The following is a 21,535-nucleotide window of genomic DNA, read 5'->3' as shown; positions in this document are numbered from 1 at the left end:
CATCTTTCCCTTCTCTCTCCTTGCTTTGAGGAGATCATGAGGGAAAGCTGTAAAGGAAAAACCTCCTGAAATGATCCAGAAGAAAGTTACTTGTTTTGTCTAATATAACTGAACAAAATAATGCACACCTTGCAATAGAACAACACAGAGAACTCCAGAAATGGGGTCTTTGTCACCTGAAAATGACATGGAAAACACTGGAGTGCAGTTCCCCTCTTGTGAAAATAATGGTCTGCTAAACAAATCCATCCAGAAAATGCTTTCACACTGAATATGGAGAGCACTGATCAATCCAGCCAGCCATCCATGCATCCAGAACCCCCTTTTTTGGAGGACATGCCACTGCAGGAGCAACTTCAGGCAGAGACGACAAAGCTGGCTTTGCATGTAGAAGTGATAGTCAAGGTTGTCTGAATATGTTAACACTGCACTGGGGACATGAGAGCACCACTTAGGCAAGAGTTTGTACAAAGTACTTGCTATCATACAGAAACAGCTTGGAGAGCAAGTGTGTAAATGAAATGTCCTTAACAGTTGTGGGTGACAGCATTCTGGTGTTTGATTACTGCATTCTAATACTCTGGAAAATGATGCAGGTGTTAACTGCAGAAAGGGGCATCAAAGAGTCTAATGTCAAGCTTCATTCCAGTGATGGGAATTAAATAGGCCAACTGGCTGGGAGGGGGATGATAACTGACTGACCACAGTGTCAAAATGGAAAAACAGGCTAATATGACAGCTAAGCAGGCTAGGATAGTAAAGATGACACAAAAAATATGCAGGACTGCCTTCAGAGGTAAAACGCTTACTACTGCTAAACACCTTGGAAATTCTCTTGGTGCCAAAGACAAACAAAAAAGCAAATTTTGAAAATAATGTCAGTTGCCCAATATGAACTAAATGGTGACCCTTTTTCATTTTTACGTCCAGGTAACCATCTAACCAGAAAGCTTATTCAGCATAATCTTTTCAGTAAGGAAAGGAAAACTGAAGAGCAACTGTTCAGAACCTTTTATAAATTATAACCGCATTCAGGCCACAGTGATCCAAGTCTGGTCTCCTATCTCTGGGCTTCATCGGGGCAAGAAAGAACGAACAATACAATGTACCTAGACATTTTCTTCAATGCTACCTGGATGATGTTCTTTTTCAAAGATCTAGGTAACCTCTTGTACTATGGTTGTATGTTTTTTTTTGGGGGGGGGGTCACTGCAGTAGGACAACAAATTAATTTTAGGGAATAACCTTTACTTAATACTTTTATCTATACTAATTCTAGCCAAAACAAATGAACTGAGCATAGACCATCCTCCCCTCCTCTTCTCTAAAGGGGCAGCATGACAAGTGATGGTGCTGAAAGTTAAGGTCACCATGTTGCATGAATATCACTGCTGACAGGGAGAATCTCTTTCTACAAAATGAGTGCTGCTAGCTAATGAAGAACTACTGTGTTCCCTGTTAGAATAAAAATGCCATACTTGTTAGAAAGCTTGCAGAGTACCTTAAACACAGACAGATGTGTGACTCTATACTTTTTAGTACTTTCTATCACAAATGTTTTATTTATTTTATTATTTATTTTATTTTACATTTGTTAACCGGGATAGTCCAACTGGATACATGTCCATTTTCAGTGGAGGCCCGGGGAGAAAAGCTCCAAGGAAACACATATGCAGGACATACAAATATATTTTACACATTTCTAGTCTATTCAACCAGACAATATAGATGAGCACACATTATTAATTCCTTCATATTTCTTTCAAATATGATAACATATTTGCACTGGAAATGATAAAAGCTGGTATTTGTTATCATTTGTGGATTATAAAGTACAAGTTTATTTATTTTATTTATTTTTTTAAACAATTTATCCTGCCAATTCTCTAAACAATGTGAAATGCATAAAATGAGCAGGTTTAAGTGCACCTCTAAGATCTTCCTCAAAGTTAAGTTAAACACAGCCAGTGTGCCTGCATACATACTGGCATGCTGCATCTGATGTACATGTCACATTGAACAATATTTGGTGTGTCACCCTGACTTACTGGACTCTTTCAATAGAGTTCAAACATCAGGCAAATCTTGTGAGGACTAAGATCCTTCCAACTTTTCCAAAACCCTAACTGAGAAATCCTTGGAAATTCATCAGCTGGCCGAGGTAACCAAGAGCTGAGAGAGAGACAGAGTTTATTCTTCTTTAGTTATGTGGTAACCAGGTGAGTGAGCTAGTCAAATGACCACTTCCAGTCACTGTATGACACAAAAGGTAGATGAGATACAGTACAGTACAAAGGACACACAATGACAGTTAATGAAAACAGTGAGAAAAAATAGCACACAGTAAGCTGATCTGTAATGCATGGAATGTCACCATTACTCACCGAAATCAGGGCAAAGACAGGCTTGTTAAGCACTTTTCTGAAGACAGAAAAGTTCTTAAGAAGCTTTAGTAAAGCACCTCTCACCAATGGTAAGCAACATTTTCATCTAACTTTCTCTAATCGCTTCAAAACGGTTTCACAGATTTGCTGCTTTACTGTGGAGCAGCTGAAAAAACACAAGAGGGTACCATCAGCTTATCAAAAATCAAATAAAGAGGAAGCCTACTGACAGATCAGCAAAGACAGTGGGGTACAACTGACGCCTATGGAATCTCGTGAGAAAGAAGGTGATAGATTAGCAAGGGGATGTGTGATCTCTCCGCATGAAATCAACCCTGACTATCAATGTGCTTGCAGACTACTCCATGATGTAAGTGACTCCTGTAAAAGCATAATGCATACTGTTATAGCATGGCATGTCTGCAGCAGCACACTGTTTGTGGACTGCAACACTCCACACTGTTAAATAACACAAACTCATAAACAGCCTTAAAGCAAATAATTTTCACAGTTCTGAAGACAGAAATGCACTAAAATGATCAAACACCATGTTTGAAGTCAAACCGGTTATTTCTACAGGGATGTATGTATGCATTTACTTAGTTTTCTTTCTTTGCTAACCAGGGTAGAATACTAATCCTGATGCACCTTTTCCGCTTCAGTCTGGGGATACAAACTGAGAGAATAAGCACATCAAAAATTTCAAAATAAGCAAATTAATTAAAACCCTATACAAAACAACATGGTTTTAACATTTAAACCATTAGATGAGTAAAAAACTTTTATATTTACAACATCTACAGACTTCACAAGTTGGGGAAGGTCTGGAGATTAGTTGATAGTACTTCAGGGCTGTGGGATGCGAGGGGAGGGTTTAAACATACATACAAACATACATATATGCATACATACATACATACATACATAAATAAATAAATAAATCGGGGGAGAGAAAAATATAAGTCCTGGTTGAGAACTCCGTTGGTCATTCCTTTGTTTAATACAGTGGTTTAACACATTTTAATAAATGTGAAAGGGGAATATGCCTTGGGACTAAGCTCTGGGTTACATCATTTTCAAGAAGCATTTGCATCTGACATTTTAAATAGGTTGATAATTGTAGACCATGGTTTTCCAGCATCACAACCTTGTGGTGTAATCACCCACAGCATCACATTACAGACAGCCTAAAAGTAACCATATCATTAAAATAAAAAAATAAATAAATAAAGAGAGAAGTCATACTTGTCAGGTTTGAGGTCCCGATGAACAATTCCATAATTATGGAGGTAGTCCAGAGCTAGAACAGTTTCAGCAAAATACATCCGAGCCATATCAACAGGCAGGGCACCGATATTCTTTAATAAGGTTGCACAATCTCCTCCTGTCAAACAATTAAAAAGTGGTCAATGTCATAGCATGAGGTCAAAATAAGTGTTGCATTACATGCACTCCACAGAACTGATACACTTTATGAATACAGACATTCACATACAGCAATGTTATCTCCGGCCCTTCCTAATTCGGCCGAGGGGGAGATGTTGCTATTTATTTCCATGCAGAAAGACACCTTGAATGTTGCCACATTCTACATACTAAAACAATTGTAATGTTATCATTTCTATAACTGTTTTACACAGTTTCTTCTTCTCTTCCTGCTTCATCACAATGGTACATTTTAAAGAACTACTTACTTCAGTGTTCAAAAACATCTTACTGGAACTTGATCATGTCATATTAGTTTGTATTATAACTGTTACTGTTGTTGTGCTGAAAAACAGTTTCTGAAATTTACAGCAAACACTTCCCTTGCTGTATATTACCTAATGGGTAAATAGTGGAGAAGAGCTCAGTAGTTTTCCTGGGAATCTAAAATGTCTTATAAGCACCGTTGTGTGTGTCTTTGTCAACAGTGGTTGACCTGGCTGGTCTCTAATTGAATTGCATGGTTGCCACATAAACCTAGACAAATGAGCAAAAAGGTATGCAGCAATGGTTTAATAAAAGCTCATTTAATACAAAGCCAGTTTGAATGATACCACTGTGACTTCCTAATCTATGGAAATGTTTAAAAGCTGACAGCTTATGGTTAACTGCCCTACTAGCATGCTCACCTTGTGTTACTAGCAGACACATATCTATAACCAAAGACCAGGGAGCACTAGTACAAGCAAACTAGTGACACACATCTTGTGCTACTAGCAGACAAATATCTATAAAAGAAGACCCGGAAGCGCTAGTACAAGCACAACAGTGATACACATCTTGTGATACTAGCAGACACATACCTATAACCGAAGATCGGGAAGCACTAGTACAAGCAAAGTAGTGAAACACATCTTGTGCATCTAGCAGACACATATCTATAAATGAAGACCCAGAAGTGCTAGTACAAGCACAACAGTAATATACATCTTGTGTTACCAGCAGACACATATCTATAACTGAAGACCAGGGAGTGCTAGTACGAGCACATTACTAATACCAATCTTGTGCTACTAGCAGACACATATACGTAACTAAAGCCCAGGGAGCACTAGTACAGGCACATTACTAATACCCATCTTGTGCTACTAGCTGACGCATAACTATAACTGAAGCCCAGGGAGCGCTAGCACAAACACATTACTAATACCCATCTTGCGATACTAGCAGACACAGATCTATAACTGAAGCCCAGGGAGTGCTAGTACAAACACAGTAGTGAAGATGGAAGCAACTACCAAATGTAAGCAAAATAACCCACAAAATGTACTAATGAGAATACACATACAATAGTTAACATTTATAAAGCATATTTTCTCTTGTTGTGTAACTCCGAAATAAATGAGGGGTGCTCCCTGATGTTTTACAACTCAAGGTTGTACTGTAGACGAAAGCAGTAAAATCTGCCCCATAGATACCAAACAGTTGACTATCTCATGAGGTTGCACACCACCCCTCATTTATGTTGGGTCTAAAGGTTTGTGATGTAGCTTAACCCAATGCTCCTGAAATTACCTTAAGGACTGACAATGGGAATCAAGAAGCAGTGTGGTGTATCAAAACTGCAAAAAGATGTTGAATGAATCAGAGATGAACTTCAACCAATGTAGTGGTGTATAGTGAACAGCATTAGGCAGGCCTACTGTTCATTTAATGGAGCAGCACACCAACATGATCCATCTGTGACACTACTGCCAAAGGCAATGACAGATAATGAAGTCTAGGGAGCATTAGTACAAGCACAGTAGTGATACACATCTTGTGCTGCTAGCAGACACAAATCTAAAGCTGAAGACCAGGGGGGATTAGTACAAGCACAGTAGTGATACACATCTTGTTGCTCTAGCAGACACATATGTACAACTGAAGACCAGGGAGCACTTGTACAAGCACAGTAGTGATGCACATCTTGTGCTACTGCTTCTTCTTCTTTTGGCTTTTCCCGGTTAGGGGTCGCCACAGCGGATCACCTGTCCGCTCATGATTGGCAGTGCAGTTTTACAGTGTCAAGTTGCCAGCCCGGTGCCCAATCGTCCACAGAAGGCACACACACACACACACACACACACACACACACACACACACACACACACACACACACACACACACACACATGCACTCACACCTAGGGCCAATTTAGAGTGTCCAATCCACCTACAGCATGTCTTTGGGATGTGGGAGGAAACCGGAGCACCTGGAGGAAACCCACACGACCACAGGGAAGACATGCAGACTCCGCACAGAAGGCACCTCAGCTGAGGATCAAACCACAGAACCTCTTGCTGTGAGGCAGCAACGCTAACTGTTGCACCACCGAGGCCGCCCACATCTTGTGCTACTATCGAACACATTTATAACTGAAGAGCAGGGAGTGCTAGTACAAGCACAGTAGTGATACGCATCTTGTGAAACTAATGAGACAGAAAATCCAAACCAGCTATGTAATAATAAAAACCAGATCCCAACAGCCAGCAGAAACAAAACTTGTAAAGAAAATTAAGTACTCAAAAGTTCGCAAAGGTTAAAAAGTGCAATTTATTCTGATAGAAAATACGTAAGCGCTTTCACGGTTCTAAAAAGACTGCTTCATCAGACAGTTACATTGTTGCAAACAAAGTCCATTTGAATTCTACAAAACATATCACATGACCTTCATTGGGCTTGTATCTTAAAGGGATATGTCCCTTAATATGTCGCTCATAGTGTTAACATATATAAAAGACATTTCATGATAAATGCAACACTTCTGTAGAAATACGATCTATAATAATAAAATTAACAACCTTATTAATGGTAATAATAAATATAATGAACAAAGTAAATAACTACCTCCAAATAACTGCAGCCTATAATACTTATAAAAAAACATCTGCCAGTACCGCATCTATATAGGTAAAAAGTGTATATATAAAATATACATAAAGCACTACAACGCTCAACAACAAATGAGTTTATTAAAATATAAAAAATATATAAAAATATGTAAAAACCATATATATAATGTGCACATAGTGCCTCAGTCCTCGTGCCTTCAGCACGGGTTTAGACCTAGAGGTCACCGAGATACCATCAGGGGGCGTGATTTCACCACCTCCACCTACATCGGTGTATTCCACACCTACCATGGAATTAGAAACTGTAACCAAGTTACCAGCGGTGGATCCACCCTCAGATCCAGACCCTGTAGTGCGTAGAAAAATCATAGTGGATTAGCACCAACAGGATTTTCCAGGGCTTCCACCTCCATTTCGAATGGGGAGGAGGAGTTAATTTGGTCAAGACGAGTTGAAGGGCCAGAAGCAGAAAGATCCAGCAACTGGCCAACACAATCGATCCCTGAAGAAAATGTGGGGATTGGAGTCCATGACTTAGTGTGGAACATTTCTCAGTACAAGTTGACAAAGGATGAGTGTTCTATACTATCGAAAGGCTTATCATTTTTATTCCTGCTGTGCGGGCTGAACAAGTGAGTTGTATGCTAAATTTACGCCTTTTTTTGTGTAATTTGGCCTTACGGGGCCTGTTTAAGAACTCTGACTTAACAGCTGATAATGTAACTGATGAATTTATGGTTTTTCGTAAACCCAGTGTTTATACACCGATTTTTCCATCAGCATTTAATGTGTTCTTAGCGATATGTGATAAACAATTCCAGCAATATGTCAATAAATCTTATATGAGGAAAAGTGACAATTTAACTAGGGAGGAATGGAAAGCAATGGATCAACTAGCCATGAATCCCTCTATCACCATTCGACCGGCCAACAAGGGGGGCCCGATTGTCATACTTGACTCTGAATACCACATTAATAAGATGTCAGCTATGCTTTCTGACACCAATGTTTATACGAAAATTGATATTAGTACTGTTGATGTCATGAAACACGAAATTGATAATTGTCTCACTGAATGCTACAAGCTAGGCATAATAGATAAAGATCTTCTTGAGTATTTTATAATTGAGTCCCCAGTGGTACCCAACTTTAACGGGTTGCCAAAAATACACAAGAATCCTACTGAACATGACTTTAGGGGCTGGCTAACTGAGGCCATGTCCATTTTCCTGGACAAACAGCTCAAAAAAGTATTCGTATCAAGTGAGGTTATCCTCAAGGATACAAAACATTTCTTGAGGGATTTATATATTAGTTTCAACAATAGGCCAGTAAATGATGTTGACTATCTTGTTACCTTCGATGTAGTGTCATTACTTACCTGCATTCCAAATGCAGCAGGTACTGCGATGGCTAAAAATGTCATGCAAAGAAGTGGCTTATTTACCAATGTGTTTTGTGATCTTCTGTGCTTGCTACTTGAAATAGTATTGGAGAATAACATCCTTTTGTTTCAAGGTGATTGTTATTGGCAGAGATCAGGTGTAGCTATGGCCACAAGTTGTGCTAATTCATATGCAAACCTGGTCATGTCTGAATGGGAACATTTGAATGTGACTGGGAAATGGAATGAAAATATCATCATATATCGACGTTTTGTTGATGATTTGTTTATTGCATGGAAGGGTGACAAGAAATGTCTAGAGGACACTGTATGGCATCTTAATAACAGTAGTACATTTTTAAAATTTTCCGTGACATGTTCCACACAAACAATCAGTTACTTGGATGTGAACATCAGGAAGGTGGAGGGAAGCATCAGTACTAGTATGCACAGAAATAAATGTTATAGACCATCTTATTTACACAAGGATAGTATGCATCCCAAACACGTTATTGGTAACATAGTCACTGGACAGGCACTTAGAGCATCAAGGTTAACAAGTGAAGATTATAATTTAGATAGGAGGTTGGATGAGCTCAAAGCTGAATTTATTTCCAGGGGCTGCAATGAAGTAGAACTAGAAGCAGCCTGTCATAAACAAAATGCATGTGGATCAAAGAAATATATGTCCACCTATAGTGCTACCATTTGCCAAAGGGGTGAATGATATGACAAACATTATCATTAACAATTGGCACATTTTGGAGACAGATACCAGGTTATCAGAATTTTTGGAAAGAGGTCCAAGATTTGTGTACAGCAATATGAGGAATTTAAAACAAAGATTGTGTTCCCATAGGGCAAAGGTTCCACATATCATGGGAACTAATGGTACATCTAAATGCAACCATTGTACCTTTTGCCAATTTATTGAAGAGTCCAGGTATTTTCGGCATCCTGTAACATGTCACTTACGGAGCATCAGGGCCAGTGCTAATTGTTCTACCAGGAATGTTGTCTATTTGGCCCACTGTTGTAGATGTTTTAAATTCTATGTGGGGAAAACAAATAGAAGCCTTAAAGAAAGGATTGGGGATCACATCTACTGTACCCGCAAAGGTTACGAGTATAGTGCTTTAGCCAAACACACTTTATAGACAGACACAAATCACACTTTCTTATTTCAGGTTTTACATGTTATACACAATGATGTACGTGGGGGTGACCTAACTAACCGTACTGAGGTGGCTGAATTAGAGTGGATTCTAAGGTTGGCTGCCCATCAGGCTATGGGTCTTAATGATAATGTACCCCTTAAACCTGTGCTGAAGGCATGGAGACTGCGGCATTAAGTGCATGTTATATATATGTTTTTTACATATTTTTTAATATTTTAATAAACTAATTTGATGTTGAACGTTGTAGCGCTTTATGTATATTATATTTTTATATATACACTTTTTACCTATATAGATGCGGTATTGGCAGATGTTTTTATAAGTATTATAGGCTGCAGTTATTTGGAGGTAGTTATTTACTTTGTTCATTATATTTATTATTATCATTAATAAGATTGTTAATTTTATTATTATAGATCGTATTTCTACAGGAGTGTTGCATTTATCATGAAATGTCTTTTATATAATATTCAATACTGTGTTAACACTATGAGCGACATATTAAGGGACATATCCCTTTAAGATACAAGCCCAATGAAGGTCATGTGATGCGTTTTGTAGAATTCAAATGGACTTTGTTTGCAACAATGTAGCTGTCTGATGAAGCGGTCTTTTTAGAACTGTGAAAGCGCTTATGTATTTTCTGTCAGAATAAATTGCACTTTTTAACCTTTGCGAACTTCTGAGTACTTAATTTTCTCTACAAGTTTTGTTTCTGCTGGCTGTTGGGATCTGGTTTTTATTATTATCTTGTGAAACTAGCAAACACATATATGTAACTGAAGATCAGGGAGCACTACTACAAGCACAGTAGTGATACACATCTTGTGCTGCTAGCAGACACAAATCTATAACTTAAGACCAGGGAGCACTACTACAAGCACAGTAGTGATACACATCTTGTGAAACTAGCACACACACACACACACACACACATATATATATATATATATATATATATATATACATACTGAAGATTAGGGAGCACTAGCACAAGCACAGTAGTGATACACATCTTGTGCTGCTAGCAGACGCACACTTGTAATTTCACACAATGGCAGCTAAAGTCGTATATCAGTAACACGATGTGCAGTGGCAGACACATGACTGCTGTTACATAAGATTGGCTGACAGACTAATATCCCAAATACACTGAAATGTAGGCCATAAGACACATTCAGACAGCACTCACACTGTCACTACTTTATTTTAGTGGCTTGAACAGCAAACCTTAGCAAACCATTCTTAGTGGATCATGACCTGTTTACTCCATAATATAGTACACAATCTGGCAAAAAGGCACATTCCTCATTTTAATATCTGTGTACAAATCCGATTTTCATCTCATATTTTCCTAGCAATCACAACAAACAGATGTTCTCCAGTGGCAACAAAGTGACTTCACACTACTGTGGCACTGAGATATATGCATGTGAACAGCGATTTTGTAGTACGGACATGTGGTACAATATCTGTATATGTTACTTAATACATTCTTATGTTTTAGGACAACATGCAAACAGTTTTATTAAAATTGTCTTTACTATACAATGCTGGGAATTTGTACCTCTGGGGTGCTACAGTTACATACTGGGTCCATATATGCATTGTGTAGACCAGAAACACCTTGCACACAAGGCTCTGAACCTGCTCTCTGAAATCAGGGAGAAAGTAAAAATGAAATCAGTGATAAAGGCCCAAAATCACAGGGATTTTCTAAATAATAAAATTGCTCATTTAGAAAAGTAAGAGAATCACTCGTAAAATGCATTCGCTAATAGACACAAAGTATGCAACGGTAATTACCAGACCTGTAACGGCTCATCTGGTGCTGGGTACCATTCCCTGATTTGGCACCCATCAACACTAAATAGATCCATATATTTTATTTGTATTTATCCTTTGCTGAATACATTAGTCCCTCTAGGCTTGTGACCTCTTTTTAGGATAGACTTGAGTGGTACTTGTACTACTATGGAAAATTTGGCTACAGCATTGGGGAATTTCCCCTATTCTTTGGAGATGTTAGATAGTGTTGGAGGGCTACTACAGCAGCAAGGAAAAGGCCTAGCAGAAGCAACAGAATGGAGAAGTACAGAAAACCTATAGAGAGTTTGGAGGTAGAAAGTGAGAATTTGGAGAAAATTTTGTTCGATATGGTGCTTCAGAATATAAACAGACTCCTGTGTGGTGGATGTTACACATGAGCAGCGTTTGGCTGTCTTCTTGGAGAAGGAAGTTAGTGAGTCTGTGAAAGTGGTACAGATAACAGAACTGGCATCAGGAAGGCTTGCAGATGATGTGCTGTTAAAAATAATCAAGCAAGATGATTCAGGTGACAGTTCTGCTGTTTCCTGGGGTGAAATGGCTGACATTTTTAGAAGTGCTGAGGACGTGGAAAAGGAACCAGGTGAAGTAGCACCAGAGAATGCAGCAGTTCAAACTTATGCAGCAGTGACAAAGTCAAGGTAAAAGTAAGGGTTTTTTGGTGATGTGGTAAAAATTGAGGATGTGTATTTTTCATTGAATGAAGTGTTTTTGCTAGGGATAAAACATTGGAAAATTATGTAGTTATGATACAATGTGAGGGTTTGAAAAAAGAAATGAAAAAATATGTCTTCTGTAAAGGACATATAGATTAGCATTTAGGATAAAGGTTTATCTAGTGAATTCTGTATTAATGTGAAAATAGCATATACATATCAAATGTTTACATGATCCCAGAAAAACAGGAAAAATAAATTATACAACTGATGTTTTCTCTCATATGGGGTTCAAACTTAAACCCAGTGAATAGAGTTGTGCTCATATGAATGAAGATTAATGGGGTCTGGGGTTACTAATTCCATTTGTATACTCTGCTTCTTTAAATGTGGATAGAGTATTAAAGTGGGTACAGGAACATAACTTGAAATTAATAGTGAGAATGTTTAAATACAAGTACAAAACTTCTTGGAGATGATGACAATAAGAAAACAAAAAGGAAAATAATATGTAAATGTAGAAATTAATAAAACTGTCAAGAAAAACACTAATGTGGAAAATAAAAACTGATGACATAGAGAAACAGAGAAGAATGTGATATAATGTGATGGAACAATACTGTTATGTAACTCCATGGCAAACTTTATCTGAAGAAATGGTTAAAATAATTAAAGTAAGGAAAATGTGGTGTACCAGGATAGTAGATTGTCTTAATTTCCTATGGATACTGGTAATAAATATGTTACTAGTAAAGGGGCATATGCCATATAAAAATAAACTTGAAAGATTGTGCTTAATTTTGAGAGGTGGAAAAGACAGCACAGCATTTATTTTTTTTTTGTTGAAATGCAAAAGATTGTGAAACTCTGGAAAAGTTGTGTGAAAAATGTTGAGAATATTAATGATATAAACAATATATATATATATATATATATATATATATATATATATATATATATATACACACACACACACACACACACACACACACACACGTGCATGCACGTGAGTATGATACTTAATTTTATCTAATATGGGTTATTTGAAAAAAGACTGAATTTGTTTAATGGGAAATTAATTTTGTCAGATATATTGGGGGGTCAGCTTTAGAAAAAAACAACGAGGATGTTATAAGAAAAATGATAAATAGAAAAAAAAATAGAAATGTGTAAATATGTGCTTGTAAATATGTACTTTTTGTAAATATGTAAACAATGTTTTTTATGTTGTGTTAAATAAAGGACACGCTACTCTTTTCAACAGGTGCCATGGGATCTTTTACATCCATCTGAGCTACCACCAACTCAAACAGACAGGTCTCTAGGTTTAACATTTCATCTAAAGGATGACACACTCAGGAATGCAGCACTATATTATCAGCTAGTGATTTACCTGGTGTGGGAAACGAACCCCAGCCTTCTGCACCAAAGGCAAGTGTGCCACCTCTTGACACTGATGAGATCTGCAACACAGATTTAAGATATAAAAGGTCCATTCTAAGATCTGGCACTCTTCCCTTCTCTGCTAAGGGGGACAGCCAGGCCTGTGTCACACCTTCACACTCTAAAGTCAGAACAAGAAAAAAATGTTTTGATTGATTGCACCCCTAACACCTTGTGTCCAACACAGCTGCACCCTAGTTACCCTTCTCTTAATTACTCACTTTAACCCTTACTGTTTTGTTACAAACCTTTTAAGAGGGAGATTGGTTCAGCATCTCTTGTATTTGTGGAGCCATGACAGGATGAGGTACCTGGGAATACTTTTCGATCATAATGCAGAATCTATATCTAAGGAGATGTGATGTAATATTAAGCATGAAATAATTCAATAGGTACAGAGGAGGCATCTATTGGGTATGGATTTAGGCAGAAATTCAATGCATCAAGATGTTTGCAGTCCCTTTAATTTTAAGTCCCTCAATCCTAGTTTTATAACCTGGAAGGTAAGATTTTGTGTGCAATAGACTCATGGAGTGGCAGAGAAGGGATGGGTATTCACTCATGACATTCCCTAAGGTGAGGCATGGTCCAAAGAGGGGAGTTGCCCTAGGACATGTGTGTCGATAAGTGCAGGAGATAGTGGCAATGTGGGTAGGTCACATATAACCACCCTGGCTAAAGGATGGACAGCAGATTCCCCTCTCTAGGATGCTCTTAGGTTTCTGACTGGCTCCAGCATAAATTCAGGCCCTGAATCAGGTGGCTAAATTGAAATGCTGATAGACCCAGTACAGGACAATGGGGCACTGGGACTACTGTCAGAATGACAGTGTGTGTGTGTGTGTGTGTGTGTGTGTGTGTGTGTGTGTGTGTGTCTATGTGTGTGTGGAGTGGGGGGTTGTAACAGATGTACAAATTATGAAACTAATATGGGGTGAAAACAAGCCAAGTGTCAGACCAGATATGTTGATACAACCTCAAAAGCAGGGTGGCTTGGCCCTTCCTAACTTATTTGGCTATTTTGAGTATTATGCTAATGAAGGAATATATACCAAAATGGAAAATATTATTTAACATGAAGGCCCAGGGCCAAGTACGTTCAAGTTTTTTGGAACTGTGTTTACAAAGGGGATTCTCTGAGTTATGACAGAAGCATATTTTCCAAAAAGTAAAACAAATTATTAACTCTAAAGCCAATAACTACTGGAGGCTGGAATTGTTACAGATAGGGTTGCTCTGTTAGCAGTTTTGATTGAATTGAGATTTTTATAGGCAACTACAAGCAGGTTGAGTGGTACAGCACACAGGCTGATCCACCTGAAACATAAAGAGCAGACGAACAGTATTAGAAGACAATGGAAAAGAAATGTTACTTAGACAAGCTCTAATTATTGGGAAGAGATCTATAATATCTACACAAGCATGCCATCAAATTGAGGTATTTCTGGATATATGCATGGAAATGTTTGCACTTGTATATCTAATTTCCAGCTCACTGAGGAAGGATATTTAAAGGTGTCTCATTGGCACGATGGCAGTGTCGCAAAGGGGAGTACATTATGTGGGGTGTATATGTTTTGTGATTGCGCTGGCTTATCACAGTTTAGTGAAGAGGAACAAATGCTGGTGGGTAACTTATTTGTCATACAGTGCCATTACCAAAGTAGATGTTTTGCTAACAGGGAGCCTTGGGATTAAAGGCCTAGAGTTTAAGACCACCCTGCTTAATTTGACTTTCCTCAAAGTGAAAAAGTATATTACTAGGAAACTGAAGACAAGTAAGGTCCCTAGGATACATGACCAATATAAATCATGAAGAAAATGTAGAGGTATGAACTGTGCTCCATTAACAGAGGCTAAAACAAATCTGTAATGGATATATGGTGTTGGTGAAATTAACTAGTAACTGAAATCTGCACCTGAAATAATCATAATTATTTAGCTGAACTGGCACACTGAAAAATGACAGAAACACTCTTAACAGTTAGATCCCCGGGCTGAAATGGGTCTTCAAGGGATTCAGACTCCTTAATATAAAGACATTTATGGCAAGAGGATAGCAACTGCAAGGGCTGATCACTTTTAGTAAAAGTCAACTGATTTAGTTGACCCCCAAGTTCTAACTTTAAGAATGCTTGCCACATAAGTATTAAAACACTGAAGAAATATCTAAGTAACTAAACTGAATGGAATGGATGGATAAGAAAGATGATTCTGCCTGCACTTAGTTTACATACAGCCATTCCTCAGAAAGCAATCCTTCTTGCTCTTGACTTATGAACACTCTGACTCAGAAGGTAGATTAAATCTGCAGCACTAATTTCAGTCACTTGTGGAAATACTGGGCCTTGCAATGTTTCATATACAATACAGCATTGGTTAGCATTTCTGTTCTTAGTGTTTTTTCCTCAGCAGACAGTATACTTTGCAAACACACCAGGAGTTAAATCAAAATCCTTCAGCAAACATAATGCACTATATGACTAAGCTTCTTCCCCTAAGAATCACTGCTCAGATTTTTGGAAACATACATACCTTCTACATATTCCATGACCATGCAGAGATGACGTTTAGTATCAAAAGAGCAGAACATACTAACAACAAATGGATTTTCAGCAAAAGTAAGGATATCTCTCTCCACAAAGGCCTGCTGGATCTGGTTCCTTAGAATCAGGTTGTGTTTGTTAATTTTTTTCATGGCAAAGCGCTGACGAGTCTCCTTATGTCTCACTAAATAAACAGCTCTGGAATAAAACACACAACAGTATGAAGCCACTGTTTAATGTTTTAAACTTAATTGCAAATACTGACACACTTCCAGTCAGAACTTAAAACTCATATAACATTTCATTTGCAAAGTTGCAACTCTAAAAGAGCTAGTCAGATACAGTACTGGCTGCCAAATCACAGTTATTTCCATGCACAAAGCAAGTCATTTTTTCCAGTGTATACAGCTCACCCACATTATTTTTCTAGAGCTGCAACATCAAATCTGCATTATAGTAAGAAATGTCTGAAACTAGAAATGCAGCCATTTACTGTAGCCACAATACTTCATTTTCTAAACTACCACTGCAAGCCATTTAACTACTTTGCTTTCTTCAAAAAAAGGTCTAGTTCCATTGTCAGTAATGACACCATGTAAACTAAATGCCACACATTAAGCAAGCTATTGTATACACCAAGGAGAGCATTAATGAGATCAGAGAATAGGTTACTATTTTTTTTAATAAATATTCTTTTTGCTGCAAAATAATTCCTCTGTCCAAAGTTTCAGCAACTGAATATATAATTGCTGTTGAAGGAACTATTTTACATGCAAACTAAGTTATATAAGTATTTAATATCTACACACACACACACACACACACACACACACACACACACACACATATATATCAACACACAGAAGCAGACAGACATACACGTGCCCAGCAGTTACAGCCACGTTGTTAAAGTGAATATTCGACAAATGTTTCACTGTGATCAAAAGAACTAAAAAAATATATCATAGAATGCAAGGCATTGAAACCCACCCCCCATTCTACTTGTCTCTGATTTTGCAGCATAGCTCTGCTGTGCCCCTGAAAGAATTTTGATTTGCTGGTAAATCACTGAGCACCGAAGCTGTTAATAACGCCAGACATCAGAGTCTCGTGCCTATTTTGTAGCTAGTGGATGTTGATGGACTGCTTGCTGCATTTAAATAAAGTTGGAATACTCTGTCTCTCTTGCTCAATAACTGTGTCTCATACTTACAGATGTGCATGCAAACCACACACACACACTGCTTTTTCATTTTATTTACTTTTTAAAATGTTCGCTCATTAAACAGTAAAGCCAAGTTTAGCAGGTGCACAACAGTGATGATCACTCTTTTCTGTCCAAGCTTCATGGCAGCTTAATATGATGCCAAGAAGAAGCTGATCCCCCGTCCCCACTGGACATCGCCTTTAAGTTAACATCCTACTGGAGAACATTCATTCTCCAATCAGGATGAAGATGAGCACTATGGTATTCTCTAAAGCCTAACAAACAAAAACTAAAAACACTGAATAATGTATTTCTGAAATCATAAAATAGGTGGCTGTATTTCTGAATAAATAATTTATCCAAACTGATTTACTTGCAAACATAAAATTATCACCTTCTGCAACATTAAATGGTTGTAAACACAAAGTATAATATTTAGACAGTAGAAAGCAATTTAGCAATAAAAAATGCAATAAGGATTTTATCTATTGCTTAAGTTAGTTTAGTTTGTAAAATAAACATAAATCACAGCAATAAATGTTCAAATGATGCTTGCAAAAACTGCGGAATCACTGCAAGCTTGTTTCAGATTTCTGTGTCTGTGTGCTGTAACCCTTCAAAGAAAACATGGTTAGAAATAAACTGTCTTCCTTAATATATCCTTACATTTATTTCTGTAGTTATGACCCATGAAATATCAGAGTGGCTTTAAAGGCAACACGAGTAACAACATTAGTACAATAAGTGATTGTGTAGTCTTTTTTTTTTTTACCCTGTAAGAGACTGAAGAAAACCAAACAATAGCTCCGTAAGACAATTACCAAAAACAGTGGCTTTTCTAGACAGAGAGACTTCTGGGCTTTTGAGCTGCTGCTTACCAAACTTCACAGCTAATTTTTTGTAAGCAACATGCTGCTCCCTTGTTTGGGGCTGTGGTATGTACGGCATCAAGACTGGCACATGGGTGTCACCATAAAGCAAATCCATCCTTCTGTTCTCCTGGATTCCAGTAAATTGCAAACTATTCTTTATTATGCTACATACTAGAGTTGTAATTTCTTCTTATAGTAGCAGTGGCAAAAACAACACAATTGACAGGAGGTAGCAGTAACATATGTACAATACTGATACACTGATCTACATAAGACAGAGCCCCTCAGTATCACTCTTCAAGAGGAACCTTAATGAGTGGATGGGTAACAGAAAGTTCACACCGGGATCACACCAACAGCACTACTAGATAGGGGCCAAGGGTACCAGCTGCTAGTACAAGGGTCTAGGGAACTACTAAAGGGGCGGTGAATACAACTGATATATGCCTTTGGGCAGATAGCCCAGTACCAACCTATGAAACTATGAACCTATACAACCATTCTCACCTTAATCAAAGAAAGGGCTGAGGCATCTATTGCAACAGACTCTTTGCACGTTTGTCTGTGTACACACACACACACACACACACACACACACACACACACACACACACATATGGGTCTATGTTAGATGAACAAAAGTTCACTTACCTGAATTTCATTTACTCGAGACAACACCACCGAATGTTCAATTCAACGAATGTTCACATCACCAGAAATTTAATTTGGGAAAAGAGGCAGTTGGCCAACATTTAAAAAAAAAGAAACAGTATGAAGTATGTCAAACCCCCTCAAGTGAGGGGCTTCAACCCCACACCCCCCAACTAAATATACCAACTCTGAGATCACACTATATTGGGGAAAAGGGCAAATTTCCCCACGTTGGCCAACTGCCTCTTTTCCAGGACTAAAATTCCGGCAATCTGAACATTCGTTGAATTAAAAGTTTGGTGTTGTTGTCTCGGGTAAGTGAAATTTGATTAAGTGGAAGTTTGGTCTAATCAAGTAGACTCATATATATATATATATATATATATATATATGGGTCTACTTCTAATGACCGAAACATATTAGTGAACAGTGAAATCCCGACCTAAGCGACCGACAGGCGCGGTGGATGACCGCGCAATCGAATCCAGACGGAGGACGACAAAGGGGAATGTAAAAGTAAGTATTTAGGGGTGTGTGAGTTAGGGAGTTAGGGTGCAGGTAGGGAGAGTGTGCGGTAGTGTGAGCTTGGGGTTAGGGGTGGGGGTGTGAGTAGGGTGTGGTAGGGGTAGGGTAGGTGTGTAGAGTGTGGTCGGGTTGGTGGTTAGGGTTAGGTGTGGAGTTAGGAGTTAGGTGTGCGTGTAGTGTAGTGTACTGTGTTGTACGTGTGGTTAGTGTTAGTGGTTATGTGTTGTAGGTGTTAGTTGTAGTTGTTTGTAGTGTGTGTTGTGTTTTGTGTGTGTTGGTGTGTCGCGTGTTTTGATCGGGTCGGTTTTCATTAAGTGGTGATTTATATATATATATATATATATATATATATATATATATATATATATATATATATATATGTGTGTGTGTGTGTGTGTGTGTGTGTGTGTATATATATATATATATATATATATATATATATATATATATATATATATATATATGTTTGCATGCATGATTATGCACATACTCATCACTAACTTATCAGAGTGACACATACATCCTTAATTGCAGTGTGCTTCATTGCTTTATACTTGACCAGAAAAAATCTGAACTGCAGCAATCACAAATCCACTCAAATAATGCTTCTCTACTTTACTATACTCAGAGTGCTTTATTATTATTTTCTATGCAGCAATCACAGAAATTTCTCCAACATCCAATAATTACAGCTATAACACTACCACTCTTCTACATACATTTCTCACAAATACTGCACAGAAGGATCTAATGAATCACCCTCATCACAGCATCACACTATTGATGTTTAAGGTAGAGTTTTCCAATGCCCGCATCCTCTTAACTTGCATTTACTAGTTCCAAGATCTTGCAACCATGACCAAAAGGCAAATTCTTCATTACTGTGCTACAGCTGACTAAATGTTAGTCAATCTAAGTGTGTGTGTGTGTGTGTGTGTGTGTGTGTGTGTGTGTGTGTGTGTGAATATATCTATATGTTACTATACGACACTTAGTCGTATACTCATACGATCGACAAGAACAAGATCAACATAAAAAAAAATGAAAGAAAAAAACAAAAATGAACAACAAAAAAAAGTATTTTTCCTGGGGGCAAGTCCCCCACCTGCACCCCCACACCCCCTGCTAATTGTATATACCAACTCAGAGATCACTCTACAGTGAGGAAAGGGCAAACTCCCCGAGCCCCCATGATTTGTGATTCCGCACCAAAAACAAGCTGGCAATGTTCGATTAGCTGATTTTTTGCGCAGCTGGGTGGGGTTTTTTTGGGTTGGGGGGTGATGATCACACCATTCAACCATCTCCTAAAATAGGACATTCTAATTAGTACTACTGACAGAAGATTCTTAATAAATTTCAGTTTGCAAAGGAAGTAAAAATGCACACCATGGTACCAGGGCCTGTTTCTGGCAGTCACTGAAAAGGAATGTTAAAAAGTCTACATAAGGCAAGCTGGTGATGTTTTCTGTGGGAGCAGTACAAGTGGTCACGTCTCAAGTACTTGAAAAACACTTCTCAAAGCCAGGGACTTGAGGCTGCTGTTCATGCTCAAACTCAGATGAATTCAGGCAAGCAGCTACAGGGAGGAAATAGCAGAGGGATTTTAGGGTTTGGGGGCAGAAGAGGGACTTTGGGCTTAAACAGCAGGAGGTGGATTTTTAGGGTTAAAGAGCAATCAAGGAATAAGCTTCAGAGAGAGGGTTGGGGTTTTATTTATGTATTGTCTTGTTTACTGGGAAACTCTTACTGGGCACAAGTCCCATTTTCAGCAGAAGCCCAAGGAGAAAAAGTCCATATAAAATACACAGTTTCAAAGAACAGCAATAAACCTTAAACATATTAAGCATTCATTTGTAGGGAGTACTGAGACAAATAATAAAACATTTATCACATACTTTAGAAGTTATATTAATTTACGTAAGTCAAAGATATGTTGACTTGTAATAGCTGGAGAAACAAGAGCAATGATAATCTACAAAGGTTCAGTATACGATTCAGTATACGTATATCGACATTAATGAGGTAGGACATCACCAGAGTAGGAACAGAAAACAGAGGAGGAGGAAGGGCATAAGCAGAAATAATAAAGAAAAATAGATGTCAAAAAAGTTCTGATAGTGGAAAGGTTAAGATAACAGTAGATAGGTAAGGTGAAGAGGGGGGTATTAGTAGGAGAGGATTAAGGATACAGGTTAGTTGGAGGAGCAGTAGTGGGGATGAAAATGAGAGGGATAAGAAAGGTGAAAGAGTTAAGGTGATTGATACAGACATTGGCAATGGAAGACAAGCAGAAAGAAAGGTGGATTTAGTCAAGATGGGAACATGAGCATAGCCATGAAGAAGTTATATGTTGTTTTAAGTTGTGTTTGAAATGTGTGGCAATGTTATCTTGTTTTAGGGTGAGTGGGATGGAGTTCCAGTGCTTAGCAACGTAGGGTGAGTAAAGTGAGTTGCCTGCTCTGTTATGAGACTTGGTCCTGGTCAGGAGATTTGTTCTGTGAGTGCAGATTCCTAGAAAGGTAGTAGTGTTTCAGGATGTC

The 21,535-nt window shown here is 38.1% G+C and overlaps 1 protein-coding gene across 7 annotated transcripts in view; it reads right to left on the bottom strand.

Annotated features, from left to right (window-relative positions):
- MAST2 (microtubule associated serine/threonine kinase 2) overlaps positions 1–21,535 on the bottom strand; it is a 2,532,505-nt gene that overhangs the window by 347,595 nt on the left and 2,163,375 nt on the right. For all 7 annotated transcript variants that reach the window (XM_044085935.1, XM_044085937.1, XM_044085936.1 and 4 more), the window contains 2 exons: positions 15,727–15,935; positions 3,630–3,768 (listed from right to left, as the gene is read on the bottom strand). In XM_044085935.1, coding sequence (XP_043941870.1) covers positions 3,630–3,768; positions 15,727–15,935 — 348 coding nt within the window. The remainder of the gene's footprint in view (positions 1–3,629; positions 3,769–15,726; positions 15,936–21,535) is intronic.

The sequence above is a fragment of the Protopterus annectens genome, chromosome 10.part0, assembly GCF_019279795.1.
Source record: "Protopterus annectens isolate FY-2018-M chromosome 10.part0, PAN1.0, whole genome shotgun sequence".
NCBI classification, from domain to species: domain Eukaryota; kingdom Metazoa; phylum Chordata; order Ceratodontiformes; family Protopteridae; genus Protopterus; species Protopterus annectens.
Note: the sequence above shows the minus strand (reverse complement) of the source record. Positions and strands in the feature narration are given on the sequence as shown.